Genomic DNA, 27,852 nt, shown 5'->3' with positions numbered 1-27,852 from the left:
TTGATACACTTTTTGTTTTTTTGGCGACAGCTGAATTCGAACGAGGATTAGACAGATCTAGTATGTGACATTACCTTCCAGCCTGGTGAAAACAATGAAGAATCATCAGTGAGCATTCGTTGCAGATTCGGGTGGTCGCGCAGAATTCGTGTCATACTGGAAGGATAAAAGACGATGATATTTCTAGTCCCTAAATTCACAGTTCGAAGAGTAGTCAGTGTGGTTCAGAACCGGAGAGCAATGATGACAGTAGGACGCGAATTTGTTAATCCAAACACTCCAGTTTGGAGAGGACAGATGCCTGTGAGTACCTAAGCTAGTTGGTCTATCATTCGCCAGGCGGACTAGCATAAAGGGATTCTAAAACTTGTATTCAATTTTTACTGCTTCAAAAGAACTTTACTACGACCGAACATTAGAGCGGAGGAAAGAGTGCGTCCCGGTTCTGTAGTTCACACTGTTTGTTAGGTATTATTTAGTGCATTCCAACTAATACGGTTAGGCTAAGTAGACTTCGCTGGCTACGGCATAACTAGAGGGTGCACATGTTTTTCGGAATGTCAACGTTTAAGTCAGGACATATACTTAGATAAGCAGTGAATGACTGAAGTATTTTCGGTCCGCTTGTTAAATTATGTAGCGAAGTACTATTTGTCGCGGGGTCTGTTTTGCTCATAACTGATCGGTGTAAAAATATTTGACCTGGACTAACAAAATTTCACAAGAAAACACAAGTTGCAGGGAACACAGTGTGAGACGGAATCTTAGGAGACCAAAATGACTCACTTCACTTTTAAGCGAGTAATTATTTAGTGGTAAATTGATTTTAAACAGCTGAGCCTTGTGATCAACCAAACAAACCACCACTGATCTGAAGACGGAGTTTACAGAGTCAAACAGAACAGCCGAACGCAACTCTGCCTCTAACTGCGACAGATAACAATGTTCGAACGAATGCCGAAACCTCCAAGGTATGATCCTCAAGCAGGTGTCCCTGGCAAGGTCTTCTACGGTTAGCCTATCTGCATAATCCAAGCACCCAAAATTAGAGAATAAATATGGTGTACAGACCGTTGAATATATAACCGACAATGCTTGCTTGGGACGTCTTCTTTTCCGAACCAAGTTACAATGAACCGATTTATATGTACACAGAGTTGACTACATAATAAGGTAACCGCCACATTTGGGGAAAAGCACGCAGAGGATGCCACAGCAGTAGATAGACTGTCCAGAAAAATTTTGATCGCAGTCTAAATTACACAAAAGTCACTGTAAAATGACCATGAAGTCTGTCCTAATTGAACAGCTTCCATGTGGGCTGCCGTATCCAAGGGGTGTAGTTCATTCCATACACTTTCAAGTCATTCAAAGCGAAAATTTATGTATCTATTTCGTTCTATTTCCTTCAGTTGAATGGTTTGAGTATAGTGCTAAACATTTCGCAGAAAATGTGGAAAAAGTACCTGTCAAAATAGATTCAATGGCCATGTGCTATTCAGACAGTTATATATGATATGAGTTGTCCCAAGCCCCAGTCAGGTGCAAATCGATGACATGCATCAGCCGGGCAAGTGGGTGCTTTTCGTCGGTTTTATCCATATTGTACCACTTTTAATTAACGAATGGCAGCAAGTTCAGAGAAATCAACCCTCTAGGGACGATATTGCACGGCAGACAAGGGAGGAAAATATATGGGTCTTATGGTGCCACGTTCATCTGAACCGGGAATATCTCATTACTCAGCGGAAGAAAGTCTCCAAAGGTTCTTCATGGCCTCTAAAATGCTTTGCATTGCCAAACTCCTTTGTATGCAATGTAACTCTGTCGATAGAAGGCGGTTCGTTGGTTCACTTGATCAGGTATCTTTCAAAATTCCACCTTCCCTTGAATTAGATGAGGGACCCTTGGGGAGTTCTCTGCTACTGAAGAATTAGTCTTCGGAGTTTTCACCTTAAACGTTTTCCCCTAAAACATACTTCTTTTCACGAGGGTATTAGAGTATAATTTGAGATGGTGATGGTCTGTATAACTATTGTCTAGTGCTGATTAGTCGTTTTCATTGAGCTTTCGCTTGTAGATATTACTATATACACCGCTCTGACTTGGTTGAACAAACTCCAGGATCACAATGTGAGATTTAGCCTCAAAAATTCCTCTTGACAGAGGTCTACACATTGAAGCACTGGATGCTACAATCGTTAAGAAAGCTTCTCGTGCAAGTTGCGCGTATTTCGTGTTTTTTTTTGAAGGAGCGAAAATTGAAAAACTTCACTTGGCGTGGCTTTGCTCACGTAACTTTTTGGGCATTTGTTGAAAGTTCGACGATTCTTCAAGCTTGATTAATTGCGACTAGCCGTTACCTAATATTGTTCTATGATGGCAGGTTCGTAGGGACAAGAGCACCGAATATTAGGGGCTGACAGCTGGTAAACCTTGAATTTTGATCAGTGTATCCTGTAGAGCTATGGAGAAATACAAAGACGTACGTTGTACGTCGTAGTCAATTGTTAGCTGATAACCTTGGAGCCCACCTTTGGAGGTAATCCGAATTGCACATCGTTAAAAACAAAGTCGATTACATCAACTCTGAACCGCTCAGAAGATCGCCGTGCAACCCTGATCTAACAATAATTTGAAGCCTGGCCTGTAGAAGAGACGAAAAATTGTACAATCTGCATAAAGTGCATAAATGTCCCTAATGTAGATGAAAAGACCAACCTCGAGATGATATTCAAACCCGCGATGTTCAGGTTACCGGACGAAGTTCTGACACGTAAATGAAGGCTGCAGCTGAGAATTTCCACGCATATGCATTTGCATGGCACTCTTCCTGAATGCAGCTCATACAGTCTGCAATATCATGCAGTTTTGTCAGTACGCTTTGAAGATTTCCTGATGCAAATGTTCATCGGCATCACTACCTTTCGTTTGGTTCTTTTTCATTTATGCTACCGTTGTTTTCCTTGATTCGCCTCAACTCAATGGAAGTATGGGATATGGGTCTTGCCGCTACTATAACGCACCAACGATTAATACGTCATTGACCACAGCGTGCTTCGAAATTTGTTAGTTTGAATGAAATTCATCTGATGAGGCGGACCTGTTCACGACACATATGGGGCCAGCCGGATGTCTTGGAATAAAGTCATAGATTTAGATGTTGCACTAAATACGTTTCCTGTTCGGTCTAATTTAGCCAATGACGTTCCATCTAAACAACTGCTCCGTAGTGTGCCATTTTTAGGCGCACAACAGCCAAATATTCGATCACTGGGGTAAAGGACAGTCGTTCTATCAACGGACCACTTTTCGGCCCCGTAATCACATGCAGTATTGCACTTGTCATAACCATTTCAAACCACGCCGACATATTGTTTACGCTACAACCCCCGATTTTATTTAGTCTGGTTAGAACGCGTTTTCTATCCATTCAGTCTATTTCTTACACTACCACTATCAAACTCAATTTTGAATGCTATCACATGCAGTTTGGCGCATCAGTCGTTTGAAACACGAAAACAGGATCTGTAACACACGACTGGTATGCAAACTTACAAACGAACCAAGTTGTCCAGCACGAATAGTTAAATTCTCTGATGCTATTGCTATCTCAATAGCCTACCGATTTCTGTGAACTAGTGATAGTAATCATGCGGAAGCAGTGACTTTTCTGCCATTACCTTGAATGATCCACTTAATTACTTAAGTCCACTACAACGACACAGTAATTATACGGCATTTGAGCCTTGCACTTTTCATATTGAGACTTTACTCCAAATTTCACATCTTGTTGCAGTTTATGATGAACTGACTGCTGTTCCTGACAGCTAAACAAACAGAAACATATCTATCCGATGGTAAAAGCCTGCTATTTTGCGGAATGTTGTCTCGTTAACTGTGTTCTGTGGGCGGGATGCCAGTCTCGAACTTCTACGGCAATTGTTGAGTAACCCGTTTGCCGAAGAGAGTCCTGATTTCCACGCCAAACTCAGAGTGGTGTAAGCAACGAGGTCGTCAACTCCTGATTTGACAGAGGAAGGAGATTACGAAACGCTCGGGTGCAGTCTGTGCTACTCAACTTCCAGGATGGGGACCGCTTGATCCCCACTGCGCCTTGTTGGTAACACTGAAAGATATGGCTGCTAACCGATATCACTGGCGTTCTTGTTGTCAGTTTCTATACAAATTGCCTAAGTGAATGTCTGGAGATGTAGCAACCTCGAAACAACTGTAGTAAGCTGGTACTAAGTCCCTTTTCCGAGCACCTTTATTCTTTTCTTTACAATTAGGTTTTCAAATAAATTATGGTTGTACGACAGTGAAGCATCGGTGTTGAACACTGATGTCATGATGTCGATAATGGTGATGATGTTGAGTAACTAGAAAGGGTCCGATTTAGGAGCGTTTTTGTTGTTCGTTTGATTGGTTCGCTTTTTGAGATACTGTAGAGTATGTATTCCAAAATGAGCATCACTGAAAATACAGCTCGGGAATGGGTATTTGGGATTATCGGGTAATACATGACCCCATGATTTGCTCCAAGGATTTTGTCCTTCTATTCGGCTACTAGCTACTAGGACTTTCTGCACTTATATCTCGATGTTCAGGATCCTTGGGTGGGATAGGTAAACCGTTGTACCTATTGTACCATTGTACCACATAGGCCTAAAAACGTAATTTCGGCAACAGGATATCTACACTGTCTGTCGACCGACTGATCAATCGTCTGGGGCGTGACTTGTCCCCACAGGATGTACTTCTGCCTCACGCTTGGTAAGCACTCTGTGGGCTACGGTGGTACACCGAGTGACGCAGACGTACGTACTGTCTATCAGCGTATGTATGTCCCTATCAAGATTACGAATTGTCACCTGTCATTTGTGGGTTCTGTCGAGATGTGGATTGAGATTACGTGTAGTAGATCCTAAATGGTTATCCTACTGATTTTTCGTAATCCTACTACTGTAATCTAAACGCTCATTACGGTTCTCAGTGCACAGTTTTGCAGTAATGTTCCTTCACTGGCTAACTGATCTACATACTCCAAACGAGTTTTGGGCTTATCACCTTTTATTGTTGAAATTTCCACATAGAAAGATGCAGTATGACTATTTGCATCTAGTTGACGGTCCTACTACTGGTAACAACAAAATGGACTTGGCTTGTGCAGGCTTGTCGACACTGTATCCATGACACTTCCACTCCGACAGCATTGCGGTCAAACGTGACCACAAAACAAATAAAGATGAAGCTTCAGAATGAAAGTTTTGGCTGTACATGGGATGTGTCCGGAGTTTTCGCAAATGTTCAGAGTCCTCGTCTGATTTTCAAAGGTTCCCAGAAGGTGCAGGTAGATACCTATGCCTAATGGGGAACAATACGCTAGATCTAATACGTCTTCGTGTGCAACCAGCATTCTATAGAACCAGTATAGGCTAATTTGGGACTTTCCCCGTAAAATCCGGTCACTTTTGTGTGAGTCTATCCCAGCCACATTCATCTCTATGAATCGTGTGAAATTTTCACCATTCTTTGGTACCGAAGAATAAAACAAACTGTCGAAAACGGTTACGTGTGCAGTTACAATGCTATATTTATGGGCTGTGAGAATCAAAGTGTACTTGATTAGGTTACAAAAAACGGTACAAAGGACACTAATGAAGAATCCTTGTGACTTACGTGCAGCGTCGAATTTCTAATTGTAAACTTGCCCTTCAGACATTACAAAAATAAACGGTGTTTTCGTAGCTGATTTCTTGAAAGCGACTTTGAAATTACTATTTAGAGTAAACCCAGGTTTACGATGTTTCGTTTTGCTTCTGTTTATTTTGACAAACAGTCTCTTCTCAATACGAAACAGTGTGCATTGGAACCCACAAATTTCAAGCAGCCAGCCATAGATCCCCGTTTAATTGAATGACTAGGAGGCCAAATGCACTCTTCAAAAGTTTACGACACATTTTATCCACATCTGAATAGGTTGTCTGACGACCAGCCTGAGAAAGGACTGTTTCTAACGCGGCCCAATAGAAACACACAAAGAGTTTTCATGGCCCTCAAAATTACAATCACTTGGCTGTGAATCTAACGAGGATAACCGCAAACTGAAGACTGCGATTCTACCTGTTTCTTATTGAGCCCGTTTATCGGTCTGACGGTTCAACAAAAACCTAGACATAGGCATTAGTTGTAAGGATATTCCAGAGATTTTGATATTTTGTTCATAGCCACACCACTCTCGTTTGAACCGCTGTGTCCCTGTTCTGGCGTAATTATTCCGGTGTGTCCACACCAAAGGACTGGACTCGAGTTTCACTCTTATCAGAGCTCATCAGCAGTGCATATCCAATGGCCGTGCTCGGATTTGAACCCCGGACATCTGACATGCGAGGCTAGCCTGCAACCACTACTCCTTGATATCGTTACCGTCTCTTCTAACTTTCGTCTGATATGTATCTATCACATCACCTAAGACTTTCGTCGTGATGAGTCGAAAATATGTCAGATTTTGGCCAGAGCATTCGGTTCATGACTATTTTTAACGAAGGTCGCACACGTTATCTAGTTATGACGCGTTGAAAAAATTAAAACTTGGCACTTAGTCCGAGGTACGCTGTGACTGAAACTTACCAATTTTGTCGGTGCACCGCCGCAACCTAAAAGTAATACGCGAAGAAGCTCTCTTATACACGGTACAAACATGCCATGAAGAAATTCTAGCTCAAATTTTGGGGTTTCTGGTGTATCGATGTTGAGATGCCATCTGTCATGAATAACGATCATAAAATTGTGTAAACCTGGCACATTTTTATGAATACGTAATATGCCCCTGAGTTGTACACCAAATAAAAGGAAAACTGACAGCTTTGACCACAAGTTGACGGCATCTTTTGGGGTGCTTGGACTTGAACCACACTTTTTTGCCTTGTTCTAGTTGCATAGGTGAACTTAATGTCACATGCTTTCGAAATCAACTGGATTTATTGATATGTCCAGAAGGTCAAATTAGTCAGATTGAATTGCATAGTGTAGTACTTCCTTTGGGTTTCTCCTACTGATGTTCTTCTCTAAGCGGGAACGAAATGAGAAGTGTAAACTTTTACGAGACAATTAGAGTGGTTTTTTGATTGTTAAATGTTTGTTCCGCTTGAATTGAGGCGCCACTATCATTACAAGGATCGGTTCAATCGGTTCCGCATAACCTAGATCACCGAAACGCGTGATTGTTGGCTCTTCTGGTTTTCTTTCTGGTTCAGTCTGCTCTACTGTTAAGTAAAAATCCATTGGATGATACGTCTTGATAAAATATCCCTAGTTTGCTTGGCAAGCTGCCCTAGAAAGAAAGACTATTTTAACCGATAAACGAGTAGGTGAATCGTGTCCAGACAGACAGAACTTTTTGATGGAATAGTCAAATGGAGCCTGCAGGTCTTCATTGGGATTCTAAGGCATACAAATCTGTCTACCGTGAAGAACTACCCGGAGGATGTGACCAAGATCAGTCTCTTCTGTGGATGTTAGTAGTGGTTTGAAAACACTCTAAATAGCCAACTGAATGTGAACTGATTGTAAAAAATATATATGTATCGCGATATCTCGAATATCGTGGCGACTGAAACATGAGGCTGCCTGGTGCAGCACATTCAGTTGTGTGGAAACATCAAAACCGAGAGATTCAGCTGGGTTCCAGATGAGTCTCTCGAAAAACCGAATTAGTTTGCAAATGAGTGCATTTCACAGGTTTAGTTTTCTCTTAGCATTAAGTATTCGCTCGACAATTCCGCCAAAATGTGTCGCGTGAGCCACCCTTATGAGTTTTGTACTAATTCCTTTACTAAACATGCTTGGACGCAGTAATAGGAATGGCTGTGTCTGGTTATCAGATGCATTCACGTGACTTTTGCTTTAGTCATGTATAAATACGAACAAACGCATGGTGAGTTAGCATCCGTGGGTTTAGTTTTCTCTTAGCACTAAGTATTTGCTCGACAATTCCGCCAAAATGTGTCGCGTGAGCCACCCTTGTGAGTTTTGTACTAATTCCTTTACTAAACATGCTTGGACGCAGTAATAGGAATGGCTGTGTCTGGTTATCAGATGCATTCACGTGACTTTTGCTTTAGTCATGTATAAATACGAACAAACGCATGGTGAGTTAGCATCCGTGTCCAGCTTCACTGCTCCGGCATATGGAACCCGAGAAATTTAGATGATGTTACCTGTGCAAGCAGCTGGATGCAATTTTCACCGAGGTTGTGAGACCGGAGAGTGACGGTTTTAAAGCCTGTGAGGACTCAAAGTGATTTGGATGGGTACAGCACTTATCAAACCCAGACATAGGCACACCTGTGAATAGCCGGTAAGGGCTAAAAATCAGTTTAATCTATGCACGACCTCAGAAGTTCACTTTTGACCTCCTTGCAGGCCTAACTCCCCGTGATAGCTTGGGGGTCATGGAGAGCTGTTTAGAGCCGAAAGCTGTTTCGAGTGGAAACCTTTACTTAAACATGCAAATCATTTTTTGCACCGACCGGCAATAATAAACGATGATTGATCACTTGCTTTAAGCACAGCTTATGTGACCGATGACCAGATCTGTCGCTTAAAAGAACTACGTCTAGTTTTTTCCCGAGGATACTACTCATAAGGGTGCCGGAATCTCCTTAACATACTGTGTTATTTCAAATAGTTTACCAGTTAAAAGGCCAGGCAGCTTTTTTAACACTCGCAGTTGAAGAACATCACAAAGGAGAGACTCAGCTGGATCTGCTTGAGTTCGCTATTGAAGCTGAATCGATGTGGGAATGAGCGAACTTCGCGAATTAGGGCTTACTTTCTCCCATAAGAGTACCGAATGTTTAAAAAATCACTTAGTATTTACTGAAGTCATCTTCCTCGGAGGACAAAACTAATCGATTAAATTATCAAAATGAATCCGTCACTTTTTTAGAATCCGTGACTGAAAACATTGAATTACCCGTATTTTGCATATGTTCCAGCAAACGCATCCTATCATACGTTCTCTACATTTTCAGAAACTTTCGAACGTCATGCTGACCTCTAACCCTGCAGAAGAAGAAAATTCCGGCACCTATCCTTTCCGAATCAATGAAGGTCGTGCAATAATTGACTGCTGTCGGAACAACCCACTGTCCAAACAAACCGAATACCTAAACGATTTCCCACCATGTTGGCCCGGCACTTTTCCCGATCATCCGACCGTCGACGTTTTAGTCAACACCTACCAAGATCCAAGCCTCCCCTTAGCATCCCGTTCAGAATGCGAGACCCGGCACATGCGTGAACCGGAACTCGTTTCGTTGGTATCATCCAGCGCGTCCATGTCCAGCCTGCGTGCTTCTTCCACTCAACTTTCGTTTAACATGTCAGAAATCGCTGAGCAACTTCTTGCCTCCTATCCTCCCCAGAACCCAACAACGAACAAAGATCCGGTAAAATTTGACCTAATGCTATGTGATACAAAATCGGATACAGAGCATAACTGTGACGTCATGTTTTCCGAACCGACCAAAGTTGAGAGATCAGAGTCCAAACAAATACACGGGGAACAAAACGTGACACAAATTGAGCTGAACACGAAAAACAATCCGATTAAACAGACAGATGAATTCGTTGATTGGAACAACTGGAGTCAGTTCGGTTCCGTTGATGCAATATGGCGACCTCAAGAATCAACTCAAAACGGACTACAGTCTTCTGACAAACTACTGGGTAAAAGTGCGCCTCAGTTTGACTCTCAGTTGACATATTCCTCGAATAAATTTTCTGAGCCTCTCCAATGTCCCAATCCTCCCAAACATGTACAGGCCTACCTGTCCCAAACCCTGCCTCAAACTGTTTCAATCCCCACGTCCTCCAGCTCGGAATCACACATCACCCTAACAAGCCCTGTTTATACCACTCCACAACTCATCCCCCAGTCGAAGAACTCACCATTTTTAGACTCGAAATTGGAGCATTTGGATACGTGGAAAAGAACGACCGCAGAATGTTATGCTCCGGTGCCTCAACCAAACTACATATACCCTATGGTCAGTTCAGATCTGGGTTGTACTGGTCGCACGTTCGCCAGGCTCGATAACGATGCAAATATTCGTCATGTACACAACACTTCTCAGAAAGCCGGTTCGACTGGTCTTTTCACTAGAGGTCGTCGACGAGTATTCACTGAATTGGTTTCACCATTCGAGAATGAAGACGGACACAAGGAGTTTCCAGTTGTAAAACGAGACGAGATCAATTTCATGACTCATTCGGAACAACCTCTAGTTTATACCAGTCATGGGCTGCTCAATGTAATATCTCAAAATACACTTGGTAGCAAAACCTACGAATCGATGCATCCTGTACGGTCATTTACACAAAAAGAGTTCGGTGGGAACCGAACAAATCAATTGAGCCCAGTCACACGTGAGCGGACGCGCAAAAATTCACCCAAGAAGCCCATTGTTCCCAATTCCTGTATGCCAAGTGGCAGCAATATGAACAACGTCAACAGCCTGAACACTGTGGTGCATAGATGCACTTACAACGGTTGTCAGAAGAGTTATTCGAAAAGTTCTCATCTCAAAGCTCATATTCGTACACATACCGGAGAAAAACCGTATGCATGCACCTGGACGGAATGTCATTGGCGCTTTGCCCGTTCGGATGAACTAACACGACACATTCGAAAACACACTGGGGTGCGTCCCTTCCATTGCCAGATGTGTGGCCGTGCATTCGCTCGAAGTGATCACCTGGCCTTACATGCCAAAAAACACGGTGTAAATGATACGCGGTTCTCCCATTCCGCCCCGCACATTGCGGAGTGATTACAAAAACCTACAGAAAGAGGGATCACGTTCCCCGGTTAACCTGTCACCCACGGTGTGCTCCTGCCTGCCACCAAGAGAACCAGTTCTTGAAAATACCGTTGTGAGTCTTCTAAGCTCGCTTATTTGTGTAATTTATTGGAAGAACTAGATAGTGTTCTGCTTTGTCGCTCTCTGGTTGAAGTTGAAGGCAACGGAGAAATCCTGCTTGGCCGTTGTAATTTTCTATCGTTTTCCTTCGCTCGCATTTGTCTGATTCAAACTCATGAGAATCATTGATTTTGTTATCTTAATTCCTTACTGTATGTATGATAGAGCCACTATCACGACAACCATAATTTTTCACCAGGTTTTCTCTAGAAATCAGACTGTTCGTTTCCCATGTGATTTACTCTCGTTGGAGAATTTGGTGACGCTACAAACAACAGATACAACGAAGACAACAAAAAAACAAGAAACAGTTATTTTCTTCAATGTTTCTGTCTTTCTTTTCTATTTTCAAAGATCAGAATACACATTCAAGTATTACTTTGTGATCATCTTCGTGAGAGAAATTCACATTTCTATGACTTATCAGGATATGCCTAAACTACATTCACAGAATGGGCTCGAAGTGCACGTTGTATGATGTAGAAATATAATGTGATGATATGTAGTGAGCCGTCCACAGAAGTTGCATCCCCAAGGCCAACTAAAATTATTTCTCACCCTTCGAATAAAGGCAAACAGAGTAAGTTACTCATGGTTGTTTGCATTACTACTTGAGCATAACTGAAATATTTCTGTCCCGTTCAATTGCTTCATGGGATTAAGTTGAACAAGTTGATATAGATGCAAGTACTCTGACTCAAAGGTGACCACGGCTGCTGTCGCCAACTGGGTAAGTTCAATACACACAAAGTTATCACCTTCAGTCCAAACTGTTGAGTGTTGTAGAGGGGGGGGGGCAAACTGGTCGATAAAATTCGTCAACAAAACCGTTTTACACTTTGGAGAACTACTCAAATCATTGACCTGACTGTCTATAGCACGACCAGCGCTCTTCCATCGGATCCAGTCATAGATAGTGCATTCTGTTGTGATGTGGCTCATCAAACGACTTGGAGGATGAAATGGGCTATGAGTCACTGGCAACAGACCCGGTGTCATACATGTCATCTTGTTTGTGAAGCATTCGCTAACAATGGAACAGAGGAAAGCGGATGGGCAGCTTAGTATTCAAGTTGATAGGAGCAGCAGACAACTAACGAAGGGTGTCCTCGAGTGCGCTGCATTGATCAATGGTTATTGGTCATTGCGCTCCAATAGTCAGCTTTGGATCTCTCTTGTCCACTTAGGGCAAGTTGATTTGGTCTGCGATTCGCCTCAGCTGAGTGGGCGTGCGATATCACAAGAATCCAGTCATAGATAGTGCATTTTGTTGTGATGTGGCTCATCAAACGACTTGGAGGATGAAATGGGCTATGAGTCACTGGCAACAGACCCGGTGTCATACATGTCATCTTGTTTGTGAAGCATTCGCTAACAATGGAACAGAGGAAAGCGGATGGGCAGCTTAGTATTCAAGTTGATAGGAGCAGCAGACAACTAACGAAGGGTGTCCTCGAGTGCGCTGCATTGATCAATGGTTATTGGTCATTGCGCTCCAATAGTCAGCTTTGGATCTCTCTTGTCCACTTAGGGCAAGTTGATTTGGTCTGCGATTCGCTTCAGCTGAGTGGGCGTGCGATATCACAACGATGATTGACCGCCTGATGTGTCGAAGCACAAATTTCTCTAGCAAGCCACTTTCCACTGGGGCCATTTGAGCAAAAGCGCAGTTTTGCACCTAGTGTTTGCATCTAGCGGCACCGATTCTGAGAACTTTGTTGGCTGACATCTGATTGGGTTTCATTTGTATTTCATCTAAACTAAGCTGCCATATTTTGTGAGATAGCAGAAATAACAGGTATTTAATCTGAGGTTTACTATTCCGTACTCTGGTAAGCACGGAATCCTGAAAACAGAAAGCGTAACAAGTTCCCCCTTTCGCGAGAAATCACAATGGCAGAAATACGGAATGGACATGTAGATGTATCATTTTTATGATGGTGTGAAGAATTTATGACAACAAAGCGCTTACGGAAAGTGGACGGTGTAATTGTTTCAGCCGAACAACCTCCAACCCTAATCCAAATAAAAATCCTGTAAGTAATCCATCCGTCTATCTGTTATTGTTTTCGCTGTACAAAAGCTTTATGCTGAGCGTACAGTATGACGATGGCTCTTCAGAGTAAAATTGACCTTGAGGATGGAGTCAATGAAGTAAAAATTCCAAGCAGCTTCCGATCACATAATATTTAGCGGATACATTAAAGTTTTTTTCCAATCAGAGAACAATTTTCATCGGGATAAGACTCGATTGTGGCAAAAATGATCGTGCAAGACAAAGTTTAGTAACCTTGAAAGGGTCTGCATACTTGGCAATGCCGACTCGTGGGTTTCAAGCATTCCTACTGCATTTCAGTGATATAACCTTTATTCTTTGGTTGTTTCAACTAGTCACTTTTCCGAGATTTCACATTTCTTATACGGTCTTGCTTCGTTGCTTTGGTAAATCCGGTTGCATCAGACGCACTATGAGATAATGTATTGTTTTTGCCGAGAGCACCAGTAGCTGGACCTTTGTCCGGTCTGGTAAAGATTATATCCTCTCTCCCTCAAGGCTTTAATATCCTTTGTTTGCGAAGTATCCCAATAAAATATTGGGCTCCAGCTGCAGAGCAACATATATTCATACGAAATAATTTCAGTAGATATTCGCTTTGCGGAGCACCAGTACAAGCTGGTTCGTACGGCTACGAATGTCTTCAAACTGAGTGTCTACTACGCGAACGGTAAAGTTTCGGACCATAGAACAATACTTAAATGTATGCCTTCCATTTTGATGGAGTTATGAATACAATCTAGCAATCAATCGGGAAGGATTTACGGGCGTTGTTATTCTCCAATGTAGTCCTTAGTTCAGCCACTTTTTTAGATGTCTGTCGACCCACCGTGTTTGTGGTGAATGCGTTCATCTCTTTGTGAAGAATGAAATGCTGCTTGACACAGTGACGGACTTTGTTAGCAATAGTTACCAGTTGATAGATGCCACTAGGTCGTGACGATCGGATGTAACATCACTTCGGTGTATTTCCTTCAACAGTAGAATTTATGAATGTCGCTTGGGATAACTTTAACCCACAGGACACATACTGAAGAACATTGCTGTTTCCGTGATTCCTTCTTTTATTCAATACAAATCGAAGGATTGCAAATCTGAAAGCGAGCAACCTATATAAGTAAAGCGAGGACTAAGGGGAATTTGTGGGTATAAATGTAACTAACTGATTGGCTAGCAGGTCACGTGAGCAAATCACGAAAAATTCATTGCGCAAAGGAATGTTCTCTGAGTTCACAGACTCGGGTTGCATGAGCCAAAAGCGATTGCCTCGTCTGTATTCAGGCATTGATACTGAACGAATCTTGGTCAGTATAGTGTGCAGAATGCGTTGATAGAATTAATGGCTTAACTCGCATCAACCACGTGACTGACCACTGCCTTAGCATTAGACATCCTCTATCCGGTTACCAACCAAAATGCGCTATGTTACTTTATTCCCTTGTGTTTGTGATGTGTCTTGCGCACTATGTGTTTCGCTATACCTTAGCAGGTGAACGAGTAGATAACCAATCATGAGCACGGACCGCCAGCCCATCTTTGAGATATAGAGTCATCAGCTGAATTGTCGTGAACCACACTTTGACTGAAGTGACTGGAAGTGCTTTCTAATGTGTGTTCTGCAGACGCGGAGTTCGATAGCATTCGGCCAGATCCCCCTTGAAGAAAGAATGAGGGAAATGGTTTTTCTTTCGGTCTTGGTGTTCATTGTTGCAGAGATTATGTTTTGAGATGAACCTGTCCGGATGGTCATATTCACGAATCATGCCAACTAGCTTGTGGATTTAGGCTTTATGTTCGCTTTCGGAGCAGGTTTTTCTTGTCAGGACACCGAACTAAATTTCGTTTATTTTCCATCGAGATACAACTATTAACGTTAGTTAAGTGCTTCATCTAGATTGGTCTCCAGTGAACCAAACGTTTGATCAAGCAACCAGCTTTTCTTAGCAGTTGTACATCCTATGACTGCAATCAGCCCTTATTTTCTTCTTTGGATGTAAACTGGATGGGTCGATAGGCCTAATTAAAATCCGATAAAAGTTTTTGCAGCTGTGATGATTTGTCTGTTATGGCGAATACATCGCCTACATGTTGCCGGCATAAGTGCGCTTTGTCTACAGTTAAGCGGAGTTGGCGTCGCTCAAGGCTTTCCAGAAAAAAATTCACCGAAGACTGGGCCTAATCTATAGCCTATTATGTCAACTCAAGCTTGCTTGTAGAGCTTTTCGTTGGAAAAAAATTCCATATCACGTGTGTGTCGCAACTGTAGTCCCTTCAGATCGTTAGTTGGAGTATTCAAACCTTTCTTCTTTCGCGTACTCAAAGAGATGATTATGTGAGTGGGGCGTCAGTGAAGGATAGATATGTCTAATGAGATCATTTGCTGCTTGCTTGCATCAGCGAATTTATACGTGTCTAGAAGGCTGTAATGACAAATCCTACGAGATATCGGTTTGAGATTTTTCTCTAGCCATTTGACCATTTAGGTATTTAGGCCAAGTTTCACAGCCCTAAGTTTTGGCTGCAATCGTATTCGTTTTGGTGTTATGCATTCATGAAGCAAGTTGGGGAATATCACCTGCGGCTTGTGAGTTGATTTTATCTCTCATATTGTGTTCAGGGCTTATGAAGGTGTCAAGATAAGTAAACCTATCAACAGACTCAAACTACTCAGGCTGAAGTTTCAAAGATGTGTGTGGGAGGGGGAATTTCTGAAATAAGACTTCTCGCTTTGAAGGCCCCACAATATCACCTTACACCGATCCGAGAAAATGCTGTCTCAACAGTCGAACTCATCTAAGACAGCCCAACTTTGGTCACAGAGAAATGTCACCTAATTGAGCTGGCCCAGTCGGTTTTCAGGATCAAAGTTCGTACAACCGTAACGTCAACAATCGCATTGAACTTGAGTTAATCACTGTTCTGAGTTTGATTTGACCGATCAATAAATGAAACATGTGCTGCAAACTGAGTAGCTCATACCCAAATGGCCCAAATATCGACACAGCACAGGAGGTTTGGGCCCACCTCTCTGTAACAAAGCCCAAAGCAGGCCATAAACTCGAAGACCGAATATACTTCAGTAGCCTCCGAGTGATGACCAACAACGATCTACTTCGCTTGCTCAAATGACCCCTTTCCCCGCCCACTTCACCATTCTATAGATGGGCCCAACTATTCCCTAAATTGGGATCATCGCATAAAGTGCAGCGCATAAGTGGGATCCCATTATAAGCACAACCACCAGGAGCCATTCAGTGTATATCGCAGCAGAACTGGTCCTCAAAGTAAATCAGTAATAGCTAAATGTCAGATGTGTTTGTTATTCGATCTACTTCATATGTTGGACACCGCCATCAATGCTGAACACACTGCCTGCACCTCAAAGCGAAAAGTCCGATAAGACCCTTGAATTGACTGACTGACCGAACTGTCTATCAAATTTTATTCACTGCCACACCTACAGCAGCGATGTTACATACGCGTAAGTATTCTAGATAATAGTGGACTATTGGTCTCGCAGAAACCACGATGGAGGCTACCCAGAAATAAACAAGTTCTGAGGATACGCATCACATTCAGGCTGCATTCACCGCATGCACTTCAAACGAAGTGAAAAGTCTTATCGTGCCCTCATGAAGAGTATTCAGAAAAATATGATTGCAGAAAGAGTATGTTATGCTTCTTGTTGGCCAGCCTTCAGTGAGATAACACTACTGTCCCAGACATATTTTGGGTGTCCTCTAAAGTACTAGTTTTTTTCGAGAATTGCGGAAATATTTTCATCCTCTCACTTTTATTGTGTTTCAGCTCCACTAGCAGCATTCCAGTTAATTTTATTTATCGCATTTGAATCGTTCATATCACTTCGATATTGACAGTTCAGTTGTTGTTGTCTAGTAAAGTATCACGTGCTTTTGACACACGGCCTATGAACGGCCATCATATTTGCAAGCGTTTAGTTAAGTGCAATGCGTTATCTTGTGACCACGGTCAGGCCACATGTGACTATCAAGTCAATGTGAGTTGTGACCTTGAGGCTTGATTCCACACTTTTAAATGTTAGTAAAGTCTGTGAAGCGAAGCTTCACTGTCCTCTCGCCAAACGGTTTTGGCACACCTCCAAAGCGAAGTTTTCAGATGCGATTTTCGATGACGACATTTTGAACAACAAAGGTCACCCTAATTTACGCTTGTACTACGATCAGTTGTTATCAAGCTACTGTGTTTTTCTTCAATAAACATTATCCCAGGCTAGCGAAATACACTCATTTCCATACTACTTTGATTTTGATGGCAGACTCACCTGAATCTCTCGTTCATGATGTTTTTAAGGACGAAACCGGTCATGGGCTCTCCAAGAGTCGTACGAAACTGGGTAGTTCTCTAAAAAAACGGCGGTACCGAGGGATTTTGAATAAACAACCCTGAGATCAAGAAACAAAGTGCACATAATAAGTAGACGAAAGCCCTGAATAATGTGAGCTAGTGGGTCCAAGAAAGTCCCGATATTGAAATGGAGGTGAGTTACTACTAGTTTCAGTAACTATTTCCGGTAATCGAAAAAGAGTCTTAGCCCTACTCAACTGCGTAGGACAAATCTTCTAGCCTTTAGTATAAGATTGTCTACATTCAATCCAATTATAATCTGCTCGCATTTCGGAGTAGATAACCCATTCTGAAAACCCATCGCCCGTATCAATATGCCCTTTTTCATTCCTCTCTCAGTGCTGTTCACCAAAAGTCAATTATCTAAATGCTCCGCTGTGTATGTCAGCCAACGTACACCGATTTCCGATAAAACATCTGATTTAGGGGATCTTGAATGTTTCACTAAACTAGACCACCAAAATTCCGCAGAAGGAGTGAATTATAGACAGTAAATAATGTTAACGCTATTCACATGTTTGTCAGCATGAAGTTAATATCCTCTTGAAAGGAGGACAGAATTTCCTGAGGGCAAGAAAACATTGCCGACAGTTTCTTGTGATGAAACGAAATTGAGTTCACAAATAACGGTCAGACACCCATGTGCGCTATCTAATTGGTGGTCGATCTAAGGCACAGAACTGGTTTCAAACTATGCCGTCATCGCTGAAACTAAGGGATCTCAACCGTTAACAGCACTGAAATAAGTTTTCAGTGTAGTCCCATTTAGTCATAGTTGAGTTTCTGGCAACCAACTTTTGCTTGGTTGTTGGTCTGTTCGCCGAGCTTGACAGTTGGATTGCAAACGTTTCATCACCAATCGAGGTGACGCAAACGTTTATCACCAATCGAGGTGACATCGTAAGTGCAGGGTTGAGTGGGTAGGTAGGTTGAGTGAGTAGCAGGTTGCCGCCACAGTTTCGATCACCGGAAGACGGGAAAATGGAATACAAAACCGAGCCTATTTCACTCCTAAATATTTCAAACGCAATCAAAAATGAATAGGCCAGAGTAAATGCATAAGTGATAACAACCCCAGATGAAAAACACGCCATTCATAAAACGTTCTCCCACATTGACTGAGTCATACGTGTAGCTCCGTATTCATATAGTTGATCGATACTTCATCAGAAAACTGCCATAGTTTTACTCTTGAAGGTAGGACAGATGAAAACAAAAATGTTCCCATTGGTTCTTAAAATCCACACGGCATCTCCAAAACAACTTGTTACTTACACGTCACCATTAAAATAAACAGAAAATTAGGAAGAATTCACCCGATAGAGCGCTGTGACCATCTCCGTTGCCGAGAAATGCACACGGCTTATCAAAATTGCCTGCAATTCTGTTCTGTCCATTCCACTGCAGATGAAATAACCGATGAACTGACTTTTTTTCTCATACTCAACCAATCAGTTCGGGTGGTTTCTCCATCCGTCCGTAAATCTGCGTCACTAAATCACGGATTCTAAGAAGTTTGGCGTTGTGAAAATTTGATTCGAGACGCTGGAACCGGCAACCTTAATTTGAACTAATTAAACCGATCTATAATAAAAGGGCTAACACTGTAGGGAGGCTGCTTTTCTTTTGAATGCTTGAGTTGAGTGATGATTTAAAACATATGCTGTGCAATTCAAGACAGTTCTATGAATTACGCTGTTTGGAAGAAACGTTAAGTGGGTATGAGTATTTCCAGGTTGCGATATGTTGCTTGTGCGCCCTTCAAACTTTCTGTGGAATGCATATGCTATTATTACGTGCTCCATTCGGCCTCTTTGTTAGTCCAGTATATCAGCTCGATGTCAGGCCAAGCGACGGCCAGTAATGAGCCTAATTCTTTCGATCTTTTGGTTTTATTGTTGAATTCTTTCGCTTTACTGATCGCAGGCTCTCAGTTTCAGCTTGATCTTAGATCTTTAAAAGCCGTCGTTTCCACCCACAAGGACGGTTTTTATCAAGGAGCAATCAACCAGAATTAAAGCGCCACTGAATCGAGACTCCACAAACTAATCAATGCTCTGTCACGTGGACTGTGTTTGTCTTGACTGCCATTGAAGGTAGCATTGCGAATATTTGTACGTTACGCCATTTGCATATCCAAAGGCAACAATAGAGCATGTCGTCCAGGGAAGTGCCACCGCCCTTATGTGGGTCGTCATTCTATATCTCCAATTTCGGTTGCCTGTTTGTCTATTCGCTTGCTTATCCGTTTTGTCTCCGTTACACTTCTCATTAGGCATCCTATAAGGTAGCATGAATTGATGAGACGTGTTTTAACCGTGAAATATGCCCATTATTAGGATTATTCATTGTAAGGGAGGTAAACAAATATGGTCTTACTCCGTCATCCGACGCTGAGCACTGCCCTAGTATGTGACGACTAGGTTGTCATACATTCTGGGTTTTTCGGATGTGTACTGGGTGCGAGCAGCTAACTTTCCTATCGGAGAGGTAGGGAGCTAATAAAATACAGCCTACATGACCGATCGGAGTCAGCTCAGTGCCGACGACCGCCAAAAATGAATTAAATAACTGTGACTAATGACTGTAAAAATTTTTAGGTACTGTGAGACCAAGGAGTTACACATCCTTCAGTGTTGGTGCGGGCCCACAGTATTCCCGTTCTATGCGCGTAAGCGAGAAGCGACAACTGGTCTTGGACTCGTGAAACACTCGAAAGCTGTTAAACCAAACCGGCGACCAGGTGGACTGCCCTGCCTTGGTTCCAGTGAAACTCAATGTATGCGAAATTCAAGTCGTTGGTGTCAGCGAAATACGCTTCAGTAATCAAATTAGTCATCAGTTATCTTGTTTTGGACGGCAACCATCCAAAAGGTCATAAAGGAGATCATAGTGACATTTTTAATCACTCAAACCGTATCAACTATCTGCTTGTTTCAACACCCTCTCCCTCGAGGAATCAATCCACAGAGTGTCTAATTGTCCCTGAGACAAACTAATCAAAGTAATGTGCTAGTGTTCGGCATATACGGTCAAGCTTCGCCCAAAAATGCAAAAAATAGTTCTACAAAATTTCGGTCAATTAGGAAAGCAACAGCCTCCTGCTGGCGGACTTCACTGTATGAGTTGTCCGGTCTATTGCTGATGATCATTCGTTCTCTGACTCCTTAAAATCCGGACCGCAACCGATGATGACGATCAGCTGTTCAAATTTTGCACCACCACAGAAATTTCGCACTAATTTTCGCTAACATCAAGTCCATGAACGAACCAGCGACCACCTTACTTACATGAGCAGCCGGTCTCCACATAAACATAATCACCCGGCAGCCACTACCATCCACTCAACTACATTGTCACCAAACTGTCGAGGTGTGCGAGAGTATATCACAAGTTTGTCCAAACGAAAGCTACTGACAAGGTTCTACTAAAATAATGCTTCAAAAAACCACTGTCCTACTGCTCGCACTTCAGACTTGCTGGGCGGATCGGTGCCTAGCATCAGTGCCCACTGAGTTCCTGGGCAAAAATACACCAGTTTACTTATAAAAGAAAAAGATCAACTATTAAAGCGATCAAATGCGTAACACGAGAACCCTGAGTGACCCGAATAGACATAATCTAAAGCGGCATTTTTGATTCACTCGAAAGAGTATCCTCTTGCTGTATGTTTCTTTGGACTTCTTTGTTCTTCCACTTCCACACGATAATTTTCTGAGCGTAAAATTTATTTCTAGGTTGGTAACAAAGTACAAACCGCAAGTGTAAACGCGCGTAGCGTACCTCAAATTGTCGTCCTGTCACCGTTTTCGTTCACAAAATACCGTCGCGATTAAAATGGCCTTGTTAGTTGTCAGTCAAATTAAGTAAAATGCACGCAATCACAAAATCCCCCAGAATGAGCCTTGCAAAAATTGGATTCACTATTTATTCAACGGTTCCTGAGATGCACAATTTTGGGCAGAATTTGGAGAGGCTAGGGCTTGCAAGTATGAGGGCGAAACGGGTTACTACCCCCTTTTTCTATAGCTAAGTTTCCAGCAGTTCAAGTTGAAACAGCTTAGGTGCACTGCACATACCACTCTCCCCAATAATCACTAGTGGTTACCCAGCAAAAAATTAATTGCACCAAAAAAACTTGTAGCTAGGATATTCTCGGATTGGTCATGACATAGTTACAAACAAAACACTTTTGAAAATGTATCCATTTCGTTAGTTGTCACATTCACCGTACTTATTACACACGTTTCTCTCTCAATAATCAAATCATTCCTAATCGTCTTTACCTTACCCCCAAAATTATCCCGTCCGTCAGCCGATTTGTGAGTTACGGCATGTGGATGCTGCAAAATAGCCCCTACTTTTCTTTTGGAAATTTTTACTAACCGACAGTTACAAAAACTCGATTGGCTATTCGTGATACAATCCCACACTGATATATCTTCATCCTCCCACACCGTAAGCTGTGGAACAGTCCTCCAACTTGGTCGTTGGCTTGTTTGCTGAGCTGGGCAATTTGGTTGCAAACGCTTCATCACCAATCGAGGTGACATCATTAGTGCGTAGTTGTGCGTAGCGGTGGGTTAGTGGTTGTGTCAACAACTAACCCACAACAACCACTAACCCACCGCTACGCACAACTACGCACTGATGATGTCACCTCGATTGGTGATGAAGCGTTTGCAACCAAATTGCCCAGCTCAGCGAACAAGCCAACGACCATCTACGCTACCTGAGCTACCGACATTCTCCTCTATAGAATTCCTCCAACTTATCCTTTCACAAGCACAGGCACGAGCCTATGCTTGCTAAAAACCAGAAGTTTCGTGATCGACTGGATTTGAGGCACCATACTTCTCTTGTAGATGTAAACCTCTAGAGTTTCTATCGATGTGAATCAGTTTGACCATAGTTTGCCACTCTTGTGAGCAAGCAGTCTAGTTGGCACTGCAGCATCTCAAGGGGATACTCAATACAACCTCAACTGAATGAATGCCAGACACGAAATTTTCTCGACAAGTGTGTTGTAATGGAACGAAAGGGAAGGCTATTACCCAGTCCACGTACAAATAATATGTATACTACAGTGTTGTTTTTATTCACTCGAATGGGTTTAGAATTTCGCATCCTAAGTTTTTCAATTTCCAAACTTTCAAGAAAAGGTGTCACTGGTCTTGAAGCATCGGGCACAGAAGTCGGTCATACACTAAAAATATGACCGTTATACCGTCAAGCTTCGGCCAGTTATACGGGTACAGCTGCTGCCGCTGTTTCCTTCATCGTGTTGCGCAGAGCACACACCAAGATCACTGACGGTCCAGAAGAAGGTCCAAATTGATACAAAAAATTCAACATCCTGCAAAATTGTTAAACAAACACAGAAAGGCTGTTCACGCTAGATACGAGTGACTGAATTCCCACAGGCAAAGAATAGAAGAGACTAAATTGATTTTTCAGGAGAATTTTCCATTTTTGCATTTCCGGAGGATCTCTTCAAAAGGGAAGACGTTTATTACTGCAAATCTACATAAATAATTTTCCGTCATATAATATTCTTGAAACTGAGCAATAAATTACTCTGAGTTTAATCTGGCATGGTTCGAAAGACAGGTTGTGTGCTGTATTGGTAGCAACAAAAAATCCCCTTATTTCTTTACCTTTTAGTACAAGCCTTTGGTCCAAACTCAAGCTCCTAAAAATTAATATCCTTTCAGGTCTTGCTGAAATTAATCACAGTTTTCTTCTGCTGTCAATCATTAAAGTTAATCATCAATACTAACCGTATAGAATTGATGACCTCCTACACAATGAATGAAATCTTATTTGGAACCTTTAGACACTTCATGTTGCGTCTCCACGGATCTTTTACCCTATCTAAGTACCAAACAATGAGGTATGGAGCTCCTGCCTCGGATGCACTGCTGATACCAGCACATTATTAGAAAAGCTTCGAGCAAGCCCCATATTGATGAAGCTCTTTAGTGGACAACGATATCAACAACTGGTCTGTAGTTCAATGTAGCCAGTTAATAGTATTATTATAATATTATTATATTATTATTATTTTACTAAAAAAATCGTACTAGAAAGCCGCCAAAGCCAATTACCGTTTGAACTAATCATGGTGAAAATTATCTGGATTTCTTGCGGTTGTCTGTTTTGCCTACCAAATAGGCAACTGAATTTTCTCTAAGCCGTCACGCCCTTTATTGATCTAGAGGGCTAAGGATCTGGTACTGATGCTGCAGCTGAACTGGTTAATATAAAAAAAAGAAATAGTATTTTGAATTCACTGGAATTTCTTCTGATGTCACCCGGAAATTCCACTGTAGATAGGTATACGTGATAATCCCTTAGCTAGTCTGAGAGACAAATCAGCATGTGATAAAGAAAGCACACATGAATCCAAAATAACTCCTCTATCCATCCTGTTATGCAGTGAGCTTGCTTACTGCTAAACTTTAGGATTCCGTGGCTGGCGTAGCGGAAATTCAGTTAAATAAAATTACTCGAAGGCTTGGCTCGCGGAACCGACATTTGAAAGCTGACTGATTACGGACCAGAGACAGTAGGGTCACATAATGGGGAAGTCACGTGCTATTCTAATGACAATTCGGTACTGGTGTTAGTTTTAGTCAGTTGCTGTCATTCGGTGTATGTTTATGTAAGAAGCATGCGAATTTGTATTTCATACCAGTCTAGCCTTTCGCAAGCAATAGAATTTTCCAAACAGTATAGTTTCACCACAGTTCAGAAATTTCTCGTGGGTGCTCTGAAGTATACAGTATGACTGGCATGTTTGTCCGATCACCCAAATAAGGGAAATTAATCGTCCCAGACAAATCCCAGACCCTTGTTTGAATATTCTAGCCATCCAGTGCGCACACTTAACTTTCTCAAAGATGTCGTTTTGGTGTGAACATCAATGAACGGAAAAACATCAACTCTGCTCTCAATCAATCCTCTGGTCGACCGGGTCAAACAATCCTAAATGCAATGCGTGACGGTTCGGATTAGAAGGTGAATCACAGCGGATATCAAGCCCGAAAAGAGAGAAGAATATGCCGAGAGTGATCCACGCTCAACAGCCCAACGATTGCTGGATTCCGTTAGAAGAGGAACGGGCTACCATGGTACGACGACGAACAATCTGCCACCGTTATGGCACTAGGACAAAAGAGTCCTCCCGTCCAAAATGAAAGGCGATCCTTCAGCAGAATTATCCCAGTGATATATTGGCAGAAAAGTTCAGCAATGAACTGCAACGTATCACACAATGACTAAACAAACAGCCCGCCCCTTTCAGTAGAAAATTTTGGACTCCAGCGTATTACCTAAAATGCGATCAGCCAGCTTCAAAGAATAGTTTGCAATCATCAATGCCTTTTGCGAAGACTCAAATGCTCCGACAGAAACCGGGAGGATTTTTGTCTTTATTTTTCGCCAATGAGAGGGTCTTCATCAAATAGTGCGGACTTCGAGGATTTCAGCTAGAGTAAAATTTTTACCATTGCCACTCTTTGTCTCCATCTTATGTACCATCAAACGCAGAACATGCTTTAAAAAATAACCAAAGACGTCTTTTGCTCATCACAGGTGACCTGTGCGATAAAGGGTGTAATGGTGTTATTGGAACTTCATTTCAACAGTACGGTTTGGATCCTTAGTCTCGATAGAGCCAAGAATTTGCTTTCTTGTTCTGCGTCCATCCTGGTATGATACTTTAGGGGAACTGAAGAAATGAGCGCCAGGTTTCAGAGCAAAGACTGACTGTTAGATCTTAAAGTCTAATTTTATGGTACGTATGACGCACAGCACCCCTGCATGTTCATACTGAAGAAGTCCAGTACGGCGATTTGGTAGAACAACAGCCTTTGTTTGGATTCGTCATACCGTCATACGACATGCGTGGTTGTTTGTGGGCACTCATGGTACAACGGGACTCTGCAACAAGAAATCCAAGGATGAACAGAGTGCGTAGTCAGACGGAAGGTGTTTTTCACTTCTGTTGACTGGCTATAGGAAGAAACATATTCTAAAGAAATCTCAACTACAGAGAGGCTTTGAGCCATCAGGTGGCCTGAAATACAACACGACATGATGGTACGCAAATGATGAAGCTTAGGCTAACAGATGTTCATAATAGTCTTGAATCGGTGAAAAAACTTGGAAGGAAGCAATTCAATGGCTTTGCTTTAATTCATCCTCCAAGCCTAGCAGAAATCTTATTAATTATATAGGGAAGAGCAATCAACGCAAAAAATTCGTAGCTAGACTACAGCTGAACGCAAAACTAGCAAAAAATAACGGTCGGGTCAGTCTTATGTGGTTGTCAGTTTTGTTTGTTCCATTAGAGAATCTCAAATTCAAAAAACATATCCGATAGTGTGCTTTGAAAATAATCAGTTTGTTCCAGTGACTTCAGCAACAAATTATACAAGCTGTTGTACCAATGAGTACAAGAAACGGAAGACAAACGGAAGCAAGACGCACTCAAAAATATGCAAATGGGCAAATTCATCATAATCTTTCAAGACGAAATAGGACAGATCATAAGGATTCTTGATGAGCTGTACTAAATTGTGAAAGTCAGTGTTAAACAATGCTATATACCGTCCTCAAAAATAGTCGGTTGAATAAACAGTACGCCCTGAAATTTTAAACGACATAAGCGATGTAATAACTTAAGAAAAAAGAAGCTGGGAGCTCATGGTACCAAAACCGTACACTTCTACGAACCACCGCACTCCCAAGAGAAAACTTTACTTGACCCACTGTTTTACTGTCGTTAAACTCAATGTATTAATGAGCAGAAGCTTTTGAAGGAGGCTTGAATTAGCTACTTACGAGGGAGGACACAGCACGCTGAAAAACTCCCGACAAAAACTACACAACGTCAGTATAGAGGACTTTGAATTCAGGCTCTAGTTGAAGCACCAACTTCATTCAGATCATTTCAACGTTACCAAACGATCATGGCGGAATTGATACAACAGCAGTGAGACACAACGCTGCTGTTTGAAATCACATGCAGGCAATTGGTACACGGGTGTGCGGATATATACTGTAGATTCGAAGGATAAGCCTACAAACCTCTGATAGTAATTGTAATAACACCAAATTCTCTATTCGTTCTTAAACACTTTTCAGTTATACTTCGGAGCATTTTACCTTCGCGAGAACATTCTTTCAGGACAGCACTATATATAACTTCCTCTCCGGGGGCAGCGGGGACCATCGGAACTGGCATCTCTTAAGGCCGCCACCATTTGAGGGATATAAGTGCAATAATGCAACTGGGAAGGTACTAATCAAGAAAAGCTTTGCTAAAATTACTGTTTGATAGCTAGTATTCACTTTTAAGTTAGCTGGTGGATACAGGAATCTCCCCGTCGCGTTACAACCACAGAGTTGACTTCGTCTCAACAAACATATCCCCTATATGATCTTCGTACTGCGGCACACAGTTGAGCCTCATTTTCTTGTCGAAAAGGGGGATATTTAGGTTGTATGAAGCTGTAATAAAAGCTTTCTTCCAAAGAAGTGAAAGAAGTCTAAATAATCTGATTGTCTTCTAACACGCAGTTTCCTGTGTAATTTTTCATCAAACTCAAAATAAGCAAAGTTCATTCGTAATACAAACAAAAAACTAGGGCCACCGCGAAGATCTTTGTGTTTGAAAAAGTAGCCTCGACAAAAGTGTCCCCACATTCTTTTGGGTTCCATAACGCTCGGCTTGTCATAATGATGCTGCAGCCTTCTGGGGATCCAACTGTGACTTGGGCAATGATCTTGTAACGTGATTTCGGGTACGCCTCATGCACGTATTTTCTTAACTGGTTGGACAGCTGCACAGACAGGAGCTGAGCTCTCTGCGGATTGTAGACTTCCGATTCCAATACTGCCACCAACGTTTCATTCATAATCTCTTTCACCTACATTGGTTTTACGGAGAAATATAAATAAAACGACATTATAAAAAGCTTCAGGTTTACAGCACGGAGCTGTTAGCCAATCGTTTAAAAGTTCAATCTTAACGAAAATGTTAAAAAGCTTGTCCATAGTCATCAAAATATTTCTTGGTCACTTAAGGAAAATCAACTTGTCAATTGTTGTTCTCTGTTTGCTTCTAATAAATCAGCAGCCTGCGTTACGGTATGCTTGTTCACTGAGGCCTTAAGCGGAGCAAAAGGCACGTTGCTTGGTATGAAAGGAATCGTCATACTTTACGGTCTTCGAGAAAAGGTTCATCCTGATCTCGTGGATACGCATTTGCTGTTTGTGGTCCGACGCTTGAAATGTTGAGTCTCATTCTGCCCTTGTACTGAACCGTTCTGTTTTTCAAGTTGAGACAAGTGAATTACAAATGTACAAGGAATTCCGCATCTATGCTCCTAAAGTTTACGTTGTTAGCAGATACTA

General features: G+C 42.1%; 2 protein-coding genes across 2 annotated transcripts in view; one reads left to right on the top strand and one right to left on the bottom strand.

Annotated features, from left to right (window-relative positions):
* T265_06412 (hypothetical protein) overlaps positions 1-11,341 on the top strand; it is a gene marked incomplete at both ends in the record, with an annotated part of 37,274 nt that extends 25,933 nt beyond the window's left edge. Inside the window, one exon of the mRNA XM_009171670.1 lies at positions 9,039-11,341. Coding sequence (XP_009169934.1) covers positions 9,039-10,838 — 1,800 coding nt within the window. The remainder of the gene's footprint in view (positions 1-9,038) is intronic.
* A 6,886-nt stretch (positions 11,342-18,227) lies between these two features.
* T265_14029 (hypothetical protein) lies at positions 18,228-21,983 on the bottom strand (the record flags this gene model as incomplete). Its single annotated transcript, XM_009171699.1, has 2 exons — positions 18,228-18,441; positions 21,817-21,983. Coding segments are annotated over 2 exons (381 nt in total), but the record flags the coding sequence as incomplete, so codon positions are not given.
* Between the last annotated feature and the right edge of the window lie 5,869 nt (positions 21,984-27,852).

Source organism: Opisthorchis viverrini, assembly GCF_000715545.1.
Source record: "Opisthorchis viverrini unplaced genomic scaffold opera_v5_132, whole genome shotgun sequence".
In the NCBI taxonomy this organism is placed as follows: domain Eukaryota; kingdom Metazoa; phylum Platyhelminthes; class Trematoda; order Opisthorchiida; family Opisthorchiidae; genus Opisthorchis; species Opisthorchis viverrini.
The sequence above is the reverse complement of the archived record's forward strand: the minus strand, read 5'-3'. Positions and strand labels throughout refer to the sequence as shown.